Below are 12,913 nucleotides of genomic sequence, written 5' to 3' on the forward strand. Positions count from 1 at the left end.
CATTCACCCCTTTAGATTTGTGTGTATTAGGTAGTTGTTGGGGAATGGTTAGATTACTTGTTAGATATTACTGCACTGTCAGAACTAGAAGCACAAGCATTTCGCTACACACGCAATAACATCTGCTAACCATGTGTATGTGACCAATAAAATGATTTGATTTTGTTACATGATAATTAATAATAGCCAACGTATTCAAGCCTCAAAGTCCCAAACTGATCCCAGATCTGTTTGTACTCTCTTGCCAACTCCTATGGCCATTGTCACAGCAAACAGAAACAGTTCTGGGACCAATCAAACACATTTATTTATAAGTCCTTTTTACATCAGCAGTTATCACAAAGTGCTGTAAAGAAACATAGCCTAAAAAAAAACCAAGCAATGCAGTTGTAGAAGCATGGTGGCTAGATTATAAAAGGGTTCATGGCCATTAAGGCCAGATTGTTCAAATGTTCATAGATGACCAGCAGGGTCAAATAATATTCACAATGTTTAAAGAGGGTGCAACAGGTCAGATGGAAGAATAAACGTCAGAATGCTTTTCATAGCCAAGCTTCAACTGTATATGTTGTTAGTTACAGTTAGTCGGAAGTTTACATACACCTTATCCAAATACATTTAAACTCAGTTTTACACAATTCCTGACATTTAATCCTAGTAAAAATTCCCTGTTTTAGGTCAGTTAGGATCACCACTTTATTTTAAGAATGTGAAATGTCAGAATAATAGTAGAGAGAATGATTTATTTCAGCTTTTATTTCTTTCATCACATTCCCAGTGGGTCAGAAGTTTACATACAATCTATTAGTATTTGGTAGCATTGCCTTTAAATTGTTTAACTTGGGACAAACGTTTTGGGTAGCCTTCCACAAGCTTCCCACAATAAGTTGGGTGAATTTTGGCCCATTCCTCCTGACAGAGCTGGTGTAACTGAGTCAGGTTTGTAGGCCTCCTTGCTCGCACACGCTTTTTCAGTTCTGCTCACAAATGTTCTATAGGATTGAGTTCAGGGCTTTGTGATGGCCACTCCAATACCTTGACTTTGTTGTCCTTAAGCGATTTTGCCACAACTTTGGAAGTGTGCTTGGGGTCATTGTCTATTTGGAAGACCCATTTGCGACCAAGCTTTAACTTCCTGACTGATGTCTTGAGATGTTGCTTCAATATATCCACATAATTTTCCATCCTCATGATGCCATCTATTTTGTGAAGTGCACCAGTACCTCCTACAGCAAAACACCCCCACAACATGATGCTGCCACCCCCGTGCTTCACGGTTGGGATGGTGTTCTTCGGCTTGCAAGCCTCCCCCTTTTCCCTCCAAACATAACAATGGTCATTATGGCCAAACAGTTCTATTTTTGTTTCATCAGACCAGAGGATATTTCTCCAAAAAGTACGGTCTTTGTCCCCATGTGCAGTTGCAAACCGTAGTCTGGCTTTTTTATGGCGGTTTTGGAGCAGTGGCTTCTTCCTTGCTGAGCGGCCTTTCAGGTTATGTTGATATAGGACTCGTTTTACTGTGGATATAGATACTTTTGTACCTGTTTCCTCCAGCATCTTCACAAGGTCCTTTGTTGTTGTTCTGGGATTGATTAGCACTTTTCGCACCAAAGTACGTTCATCTCTAGGAGACAGAACACGTCTCCTTCCTGAGCGGTATGACGGCTGTGTGGTCCCATGGTGTTTATACTTGCGTACTATTGTTTGTACAGATGAACATGGAACGTTCAGGCGTTTGTAAATTGCTCCCAAGGATGAGCCAGACTTTTTTTCTGAGGTCTTGGCTGATTTCTTTTGATTTCCCCATGATGTCAAGCAAAGAGGCACTGAGTTTGAAGGTAGGCCTTGAAATACATCCACAGGTGCACCTCCAATTGACTCAAATGATGTCAATTAGCCTATCAGAAGCTTCTAAAGCCATGGCATCATTTTCTGGAATTTTCCAAGCTGTTTAAAAGGCACAGTCAACTTAGTGTATGTAAACTTCTGACCCACTGGAATTGTGATACAGTGAATTATAAGTGAAATAATCTGTCTGTAAAACAATTGTTGGAAAAATGACTTGTGTCATGCACAAAGTAGATGTCCTAACCGACTTGCCAAAACTATAGTTTGTTAACAAGACATTTGTGGAGTGGTTGAAAACAACCAAAACTGCCATGTATACTACCATCCCTTCCTCTAGTAACCCCGGTGAAGCAGAACATTCTCTGATCTGTTCACTCTTTTGATGTGCAGCAGCTGATTGGTGGGATCAGACTCTACTCCACCACAACAGACACGACGACCTGACATACTGCTCCTTTGCACCATATTATTTATATTTGAACTTTTGAACTTTCTTCAAACTACAAATCTACCATTCCAGTGTTTTACTTGCTATATTGTATTTACTTTGCCACCATGGCCTTTTTTTGCCTTTACCTCCCTTATCTCACCTCATTTGCTCACATTGTATATAGACTTATTTTTTTCTACTGCATCATTGATTGTATGTTTGTTTTACTCCATGTGTAACTCTGTGTTGTTGTATGTTGTCGAACTGCTTTGCTTTATCTTGGCCAGGTCGCAGCTGTAAATGAGAACTTGTTCTCAACTTGCCTACCTGGTTAAATAAAGGTTAAATAAAAAAATAAAAAAAATATTAGTACCTCAAAAAAACCTGTCATTAGGAGGTCAAAGGGTGAGAATACTGTAAAGTCCAGTGGGCAAAACAAACTAAAGAAACCCAATAAATATCAAAAAAAAAAAAGATGTATTCGGTGATTTACTTACGTTTGTTAAATATATAATACTTAAAAGCATCTTAAATCAGTCCTCTCTGAGAAGATGTTAAGGGAGAAACACGTGTAATAGCCCAAGTTATATAAACCTGTTTGGTGGGTGTGCTGCCCAGAAACGTTTCGTCACATCTGAAATAGAACAATTCTTGCCTGATGTGTGCTGCTTGTGTCTCCGCCTCAGACAAGTCACGGCAAGCTGACTGGAGACAGAGGGAGAAGTGACTGGAGACAGAGGGAGAAGTGTTCCCAGCAAACTGACTGGAGACAGAGGTAGAAGTGTTCACAGCAAGCTGACTGGAGACAGAGGTAGAAGTGTTCCCAGCAAACTGACTGGAGACAGAGGGAGAAGTGTTCACAGCAAACTGACTGGAGACAGAGGTAGAAGTGTTCACAGCAAGCTGACTGGAGACAGAGGGAGAAGTGTTCACAGCAAGCTGACTGGAGACAGAGGGAGAAGTGTTCACAGCAAGCTGACTGGAGACAGAGGAAGAAGTGTTCCCAGCAAACTGACTGGAGACAGAGGGAGAAGTGTTCCCAGCAAGCTGACTGGAGACAGAGGTAGAAGTGTTCACAGCAAGCTGACTGGAGACAGAGGGAGAAGTGACTGGAGACAGAGGGAGAAGTGTTCCCAGCAAGCTGACTGGAGACAGAGGGAGAAGTGACTGGAGACAGAGGGAGAAGTGTTCCCAGCAAACTGACTGGAGACAGAGGTAGAAGTGTTCACAGCAAGCTGACTGGAGACAGAGGGAGAAGTGTTCACAGCAAGCTGACTGGAGACAGAGGGAGAAGTGTTCGCAGCAAGCTGACTGGAGACAGAGGGAGAAGTGACTGGAGACAGAGGGAGAAGTGTTCACAGCAAACTGACTGGAGACAGAGGTAGAAGTGACTGGAGACAGAGGGAGAAGTGTTCCCAGCAAACTGACTGGAGACAGAGGGAGAAGTGTTCACAGCAAACTGACTGGAGACAGAGGGAGAAGTGTTCACAGCAAACTGACTGGAGACAGAGGGAGAAGTGACTGGAGACAGAGGGAGAAGTGTTCCCAGCAAACTGACTGGAGACAGAGGGAGAAGTGTTCACAGCAAACTGACTGGAGACAGAGGGAGAAGTGTTCACAGCAAACTGACTGGAGACAGAGGGAGAAGTGTTCACAGCAAGCTGACTGGAGACAGAGGGAGAAGTGTTCACAGCAAACTGACTGGAGACAGAGGGAGAAGTGTTCACAGCAAGCTGACTGGAGACAGACTTAAAATCACTGATTGCTGTTCCCCTTAATACAGAATGTTTGGTAATGCTTCACATTAGGACGTTTATAGACAGTACGTTTACAAGTTAAAATGTGTTTAGATATCATTAATAAAACAGTAATAAACCATTGTTTGAAACTGTTTAAACATGTTACAGTAGGAGTAATAGTTTAGAAACAGCATTTACATTTTATAGTAATAGAGCCGAGTGCTTTTTCTACTGAGCAAAAAGAACGTGATCTGTTGTTTCTGTACAAAGCCTTGTTGACCTTGTTGGGCCAGTGGAGTGAGTCTGTTGTACAAGTTGTACACACTTAATCTCACTCAACTGCCATTCCAACAACAGTTAACACACACACACACACACACACACACACACACCTATGATCAAGTTGAATTGAATGGTATTGAAAAGACCGTTGATTTCACATCGTGTGAACGATTTCACTGAACGATTTCACATCGTGTGAACGATCTTAACTTGTGACCCCTAGAGGACAATCTACAACAAACAGCGTCTACGTCACCTTCAGAAACAGAACGAAACAAACTTTCAGGACAGGGTGACTTTATTTTCCTCATCATTATCAAGATTAGCTTAAAACACTGCCACACATCAGTATACACTCGTATTGGTATCATCGTGTACAATACATTATATACACATCGCACAATTTTCCAGGGAAAATAAATATATTTATTTCATACAAAAATAATCTCTATCAATTAAAGGCCAAACCAAATAGCAAAGCCTGACTGTATATAAGACCGAAGCTATAATTTGTAAATAAGTCAATATAAGTACTGTAATTTTGATAATAGACTTATTCCCAGCCCCGGGTCCCAGCAGAGAGAGTTAGTGGTGGTGCGGAAACTCGAGGAGGGTTATTATAAAGTCATTTTGTTAATACAGCAGTGTATAAGGTTGGAGTAACGCACAAGCAGACAAAGTGACATTCAGGCGGCCATATTGGAACGTTGTTGGACCGTTGTGTCAGAATCTCCTCTGGGTTCTTGGGCGGTTGTTGGTGGAGACCGTGCGGTGCTTTCGGTGGGCAGCACCCGTCCCTTCCTCCGTCTGGGAGGAGACAGGAAACGGTCATGTTTAACAACACTCAAAATCAACGATCACGTACAAATTAATTCAATCAATCCAAGTGTTGGTACAAACATTATTCTTTCAAAACCACTGAGATACTCACAAATGGCGCTTCACCACGTGAGAAAGCTTTAGCGGCAGGGTTGCCTCCAGCAAATGCCTGCACATCTGCAATGTATCACAATATCATGTCAGAGAGCGAGTAGGGGGTGGAGAAGTGACCACTGGAAAACTCTGAGCTCTACTTAGGGTCCATAGACACTGGCAGTAACAGCCTGATCAAAGTTGGGATCATTGCAGGGTTGTACTCACATTGCAGCCGATGGTTGAGTCGATTCAGGGACAGCAGCACTTTCTGCTCCTCCAGGGAGATGGTGGTGATGGTGGAGACCTGGCCCTGCCCTTGGGCTTGGTGCCCCTGGGCTTGGTGGTTCCCTTGGTGCCCCTGGGCTTGGTGCCCCTGGGCTTGGTGGTGCCCTTGGTGCCCCTGGGCTGGGTGCCCCTGGGCTTGGTGGTGCCCTTGGTGCCCCTGGGCTGGGTGCCCCTGGGCTTGGTGGTGCCCTTGGTGCCCCTGGGCTGGGTGCCCCTGGGCTTGGTGGTGCCCTTGGTGCCCCTGGGCTTGGTGCCCCTGGGCTGGGTGCCCCTGGGCTGGGTGCCCCTGGGCTTGGTGGTGCCCTTGGTGCCCCTGGCTGTGGATGGTAGTGATCGATTGGCCTTGGTGCTGGTTGTGACCTCCACCTGGCTCTAGCCTCTGGGATGGCACCGTCTCCTTGGCAACCACTATATCACTGTCTGCCAGCAGGCCTTCACTGTGGGCCTCCGCTTCTGCATACTCTGAACCAAAAAGCACAGTCAACACTCAACACAGTCCACACAGTCAGCATAGACCACACAGTCAGCATAGACCACACAGTCAGCATAGACCACACAGTCAGCACAGACCACACAGTCAGCATAGACCACACAGTCAGCACAGACCACACAGTCGGCATAGACCACACAGTCAGCACAGACCACACAGTCAGCACAGACCACACAGTCAGCACAGACCACACAGTCAGCACAGACCACACAGTCACAACTAGTCAATACAGACCACACAGTCAGCATAGACCACACAGTCAGCATAGACCACACAGTCAGCATAGACCACACAGTCAGCACAGACCACACAGTCAGCACAGACCACACAGTCAGCACAGACCACACAGTCAGCACAGACCACACAGTCACAACTAGTCAATACAGACCACACAGTCACAACTAGTCAATACAGACCACACAGTCATCGCAGTCTACATAGTTAACACAGTCAGCACAGTAAAACAGTCAGCACAGACATCAGTCAACACAGTAAAGACAGTCAGCACAGTAAAGACAGTCAGCACAGTAAAAACAGTCAGCACAGTAAAAACAGTCAGCACAGTAAAAACAGTCAGCACAGACATCAGTCAACACAGTAAACACAGTCAGCACAGTAAAAACAGTCAGCACAGTAAAAACAGTCAGCACAGACATCAGTCAGCACAGTAAAGACAGTCAGCACAGTAAAAACAGTCAACATAAACACAGTCAGCACAGTAAAAACAGTCAACATAAACACAGTCAACATAAACACAGTCAGCACACTAAAAACAGTCAACATAAACAGTCAGCACACTAAAAACAGTCAACATAAACACAGTCAGCACACTAAAAACAGTCAACACAGTCAACACAGTCAACACAGTCAGCACAGACACATGTATTTTGTCTCCATGTGTCTATCGCCGATCAGAACAACAACAAAAAAATACCGATTAGCAACTAGCTGTCCTCTCAAGAGGAAGCTTCTAAAAAATAAAAACAATTGTTCAAATAAATTATGCAAAAGAGATGGCAAACAAGTTAGGCTGCTCGGCTGATTGGTTGACATACAGTAAATTGAGAAATGTAAACAAAATTCACAAAAAGAACAAGAAATGATATGACTAAATAATGATAAATGATATAAAACACAATGGGAAAATACTTTGGAGTACCTTAAATCATTACAACAAAACCTTTGGCTATGGCCAATCATTCCATTGACTATCCCACTGGTAAAGTGGACAAACTGAGAAGTGAAATGACAACACTGAACAGCGAACCATCATAGTTTTGATATAAAATATCTAATAATGAAAGAGAAGGATCGCTGTTTTGAATTTGGTCGAGTTTGTGTGGGAGAGGTGGAAAAACTATTGTTATCCATCAATTAGGAAAAGCCACCAGGTATAGACAACCTAGATGGTAAACTATTGGAGAATGGTAGCAGACTGTATTACCATATAGACAACCTAGATGGTAAACTATAGAGAATGGTAGCAGACTGTATTACCACCAGGTATAGACAACCTAGATGGTAAACTATTGGAGAATGGTAGCAGACTGTATTACCACCAGGTATAGACAACCTAGATGGTAAACTATAGAGAATGGTAGCAGACTGTATTACCTCCAGGTATAGACAACCTAGATGGTAAACTATTGGAGAATGGTAGCAGACTGTATTACCATATAGACAACCTAGATGGTAAACTATAGAGAATGGTAGCAGACTGTATTAACACCAGGTATAGACAACCTAGATGGTAAACTATAGAGAATGGTAGCAGACTGTATTACCTCCAGGTATAGACAACCTAGATGGTAAACTATAGAGAATGGTAGCAGACTGTATTACCACCAGGTATAGACAACCTAGATGGTAAACTATAGAGAATGGTAGCAGACTGTATTACCTCCAGGTATAGACAACCTAGATGGTAAACTATAGAGAATGGTAGCAGACTGTATTACCACCAGGTATAGACAACCTAGATGGTAAACTATTGGAGAATGGTAGCAGACTGTATTACCATGTAGACAACCTAGATGGTAAACTATAGAGAATGGTAGCAGACTGTATTACCTCCAGGTATAGACAACCTAGATGGTAAACTATAGAGAATGGTAGCAGACTGTATTACCACCAGGTATAGACAACCTAGATGGTAAACTATAGAGAATGGTAGCAGACTGTATTACCTCCAGGTATAGACAACCTAGATGGTAAACTATAGAGAATGGTAGCAGACTGTATTAACACCAGGTATAGACAACCTAGATGGTAAACTATAGAGAATGGTAGCAGACTGTATTACCATGTAGACAACCTAGATGGTAAACTATAGAGAATGGTAGCAGACTGTATTACCACCAGGTATAGACAACCTAGATGGTAAACTATAGAGAATGGTAGCAGACTGTATTACCTCCAGGTATAGACAACCTAGATGGTAAACTATTGGAGAATGGTAGCAGACTGTATTACCATGTAGACAACCTAGATGGTAAACTATTGGAGAATGGTAGCAGACTGTATTACCATGTAGACAACCTAGATGGTAAACTATTGGAGAATGGTAGCAGACTGTATTACCATGTAGACAACCTAGATGGTAAACTATAGAGAATGGTAGCAGACTGTATTACCACCAGGTATAGACAACCTAGATGGTAAACTATTGGAGAATGGTAGCAGACTGTATTACCATATAGACAACCTAGATGGTAAACTATAGAGAATGGTAGCAGACTGTATTACCACCAGGTATAGACAACCTAGATGGTAAACTATAGAGAATGGTAGCAGACTGTATTACCTCCAGGTATAGACAACCTAGATGGTAAACTATTGGAGAATGGTAGCAGACTGTATTACCATGTAGACAACCTAGATGGTAAACTATAGAGAATGGTAGCAGACTGTATTACCACCAGGTATAGACAACCTAGATGGTAAACTATAGAGAATGGTAGCAGACTGTATTAACACCAGGTATAGACAATCTAGATGGTAAACTATAGAGAATGGTAGCAGACTGTATTAACACCAGGTATAGACAACCTAGATGGTAAACTATAGAGAATGGTAGCAGACTGTATTACCATGTAGACAACCTAGATGGTAAACTATTGGAGAATGGTAGCAGACTGTATTACCATATAGACAACCTAGATGGTAAACTATAGAGAATGGTAGCAGACTGTATTACCACCTAGATGGTAAACTATAGAGAATGGTAGCAGACTGTATTAACACCCCTATTGACCATATCTTTAACCAAAGCCTAAAGGAGGGCGTGTCCACAGGCGTGGAAGGAAGCTACAGTAATTCCACTGCCTTTGCTGGCCCCAACAGCCGCCCAATCAGTTTGCTGCCTGTTCTTAGTAAACAGATGGAGAAGATACAACGCTAACTGCTAACTTTCAGCTTATAGGAGGAGGACATTGAACTTGTACAGCACTGACTCAGATGACTGATGATTGGTTAAAAGAAATGGATAATAAGATGATAGTTAGAGCTGTTATTGTTAGATTTCAGCCTTCGATGTTATTGATCATAAATTGTTACTGAATAAAAATCCACTTCGCTATGGTTTTGCATCACCTGTCATCACACGATTGGATAGTTATTTATCAATATAACCCGGAGCGTATTCTTCAATAGAAGCTTCTCTAACATCAGATATATACAGTGCGGTGTCCCTCAGGGTAATTTCCTTGAGCCGTTAAGTCTTCTCTAGTTTTACAAATGATTTACCACTGGTGTTACACGCAGCTAGAATTGACGGATGTATACGGATGTCTCCACACTCTACACGTCAGCACCCAAAGCCAGTGAGCTACCTGGAATTCTAAACAAGGAGTTACAGTCAATTAATAATGAATAAATACACGCACAACTAAAAGCATTGTATTTGGTTCAAAACATTCTCTAAGACCTAAATCTCAACTGGAGTTGGAACATAAAAGGTTGTGACCATTGAACAAGTTGAGGAAGCTAAACTCCTAGGAGTAACATTAGATGGTCAATTATCATAGTCATATTGGCAAAGTTGTTTCGAAGATGGGGAGAGGTATGTCTGTTGAAAGAAAATCTGCATTTTTGACTAAAAAACAACTAGGTTATTCAGGCTCTGGTAACTCTCCCATCTTGATTACTGTCCAGAAATATGTTCAAGTGCAGCAAAGAAAGACCTCGCAAAGCTGCAGCTGTCTCAAAACAAAGCAGCACACCTTGCTCTTAACTGCACACACAGAACTAACATCAACAGCATGCGTGATAGTCTTTCCTGGTTGAGGGTTGAAGAGAGATTAACTGCTTCTCTTCTAGTTTTTATGAGAAAAATTACTGTGACGAACATTCCAGATTGTCTGCATAATCAAATAAAATTCAGCTCAGACACCCATACATACCCCACTAGACATGCCACCAGGGGTCTCTTCACAGTCCCCAAGTCCAGAACGAACTCACGGCAACACACAGTATTATACCCTACAAGACACGCCACCAGGGGTCTCTTCACAGTCCCCAAGTCCAAAACGAACTCACGGCAACACACAGTATTATACCCTACAAGACATGCCACCAGGGGTCTCTTCACAGTCCCCAAGTCCAGAATGAACTCACGGCAACACACAGTATTATACCCTACAAGACACGCCACCAGGGGTCTCTTCACAGTCCCCAAGTCCAGAACGAACTCACGGCAACACACAGTATTATACCCTACAAGACACGCCACCAGGGGTCTCTTCACAGTCCCCAAGTCCAGAACGAACTCACGGCAACACACAGTATTATACCCTACAAGACATGCCACCAGGGGTCTCTTCACAGTCCCCAAGTCCAAAACGAACTCACGGCAACACACAGTTAAAATAGAGCAATGATCGCATGGAACTCCCATCTCCTATTACTCAAGCAAACAGTAACATTACCTTAAAAACACAGAGTAAAAACAACTAATGGAACGACAGGGACTGTGAAGGGACACACACACGTTTTTGTTGTATTGCTCATAATATTTTTAGTTGCATTGTTTGTACAGTGCCATCAGAAAGTATTCACACCCCCTGGACTTTTTTCCCATTTTGTGGTGTTACAAAGTGGGATTAAATTGAAGTTAATTGTATTTTTTGTTGTTGTAAACGATCTACACTAAATTCTAACATTTGTAAAAAAAAAAATAAAAAAAAAATGCATGAAAAATAAAACAATAGTATATATTGATAAGATAAGTATTCAACCCCCTGAGTCAATACATGTTAGAATCACCTTTGGCAGTGATTACAGCGGAGTCTTTCTGGGTAAGTCTCTAAGAGCTTTCCACACCTGGATTGTGCAACATTTGTCCATTATTCGTTTCAAAATTATTCAAGCTCTGTCAAATTGGTTATTGATCATTGCTTGAAAACCATTTTCAGGTCTTGCCATAGATTTTCAAGTAGATTTAAGTCAAAACTGTAACTCGGCCACTCAGGAACATTCACTGTCTTTCTTGGTAAGTAACTCCATTGTAGATTTGGCCTTGTGTTTTAGGTTATTGTCCTGCTGAAAGGTGAATTAATCTCCCAGTGTCTGGTGGAAAGCAGACTGAACCAGGTTTTTCTCTAGGATTTTGCCTGTGCTTAGCTCCATTTTTAAAATCCTGAACAACTCCCCAGTTCTTAAATATTACAAGCATACCCATAACATGATGCAGCCACCACTATACTTGAAAATATGGAGAGTGGTACTCAGTAATGTGTTGTATTGGATTTGCACCAAACATAACACTTTGTATTCAGGACAAAATGTTAATTGCCACATTTTTTGCAGTATTACTTAAGTGCCTTGTTGCAAACAGGATGCATGTTTTGGAATATTTGTATTCTGTACAGGCTTCCTTCTTATCATTCTGTCAATTTTGGTTAGTATTGTGGAGTTATTACAATGTTGTTGATCCATCCTCAGTTCTCTCCTATCACAGCCATTAAACTCTGTAACTGTTTTAAAGTCACCATTGGCCTCATGGTGAAATCCCTGAGTGGTTTTCTTCCTCTCCGGCAACTGAGTTAGGAAGGACGCCTGTATCTTTGTAGTAACTGGGTGAATTTATACACCAGCCAAAGTGTAATTAATAACTTACCATGCTCAATGGCTGTTTTTTTAATTGTTTTACCCATCTACCAATCGGTGCCCTTCTTTACGAGGCGTTGGAAAACCACCATGGTCTTTGTGGTTGAATCTGTGTTTGAAATTCACTGCTCGACTGAGGGACCTTACAGATAATTGTATGTGTGGGGGTACAGAGATGAGGTAGTCATTCAAAAATCATGTTATACATTTACATTTTCGTCATTTAGCAGACGCTCTTATCCAGAGCGACTTACAGTAGTGAGTGCTTGTATGTGAGTGCATATACTTGTATGTGAGTGCATACATTTTCATACTGGTTCCCCGTGGGCATCTAACCCACAACCTTTGGTGTTGCAAGCACCATGCTCTACCAACTGAGCTACACAGGACTCAGTTATTCTCTACTATTGCACACAGAGTGAGTTCATTCAACTTATTATGTGACTTGTTAAGCATATTTTTACTCTTGAACTTATTTAGGATTGCCATAACAAAGGGGTTGAATACTTATTGACTCAAGACATTTTAGCTTTTAATTTTTAATTAAATTTGTAAAAATGTTAAAAAAAAAACAAAAAAAAAAAAAATCCACTTTGACATTATGGGGTATTGTGTGTAGGCCAGTGACACCAAATCTCAATTTAATACATTTCCAATTCAGGCTGTAACAAAACAAAATGTGGAAAAAGTCAAGGGGTGTGAATACTTTCTGAAGGCCCTGTAGATAATTTAATTTCGTCGTCTATCAGTGTTTTGTTACTTGTCATGTTTTGTGCTTTAGTGTTTTGTTACTTGTCATGTTTTGTGCTTTAGTGT

The 12,913-nt window shown here is 41.7% G+C and overlaps 1 protein-coding gene across 1 annotated transcript in view; it reads right to left on the reverse strand.

Annotated features, from left to right (window-relative positions):
• Nucleotides 1-4,564: 4,564 nt before the first annotated feature.
• The window catches only part of cep126 (centrosomal protein 126), a 43,838-nt gene continuing 35,489 nt past the window's right edge, over nt 4,565-12,913 (reverse strand). Inside the window, exons 10-12 of the mRNA XM_045704164.2 lie at nt 5,443-5,964; nt 5,234-5,298; nt 4,565-5,109 (exon numbers count right to left, since the gene is read on the reverse strand). Of these exons, the coding sequence (XP_045560120.2) occupies nt 5,026-5,109; nt 5,234-5,298; nt 5,443-5,964 (671 nt within the window). The 3' untranslated portion in view covers nt 4,565-5,025. The remainder of the gene's footprint in view (nt 5,110-5,233; nt 5,299-5,442; nt 5,965-12,913) is intronic.

Source organism: Salmo salar, chromosome 20 (assembly GCF_965601325.2).
Source record: "Salmo salar chromosome 20, fSalSal1, whole genome shotgun sequence".
Taxonomy (NCBI): domain Eukaryota; kingdom Metazoa; phylum Chordata; class Actinopteri; order Salmoniformes; family Salmonidae; genus Salmo; species Salmo salar.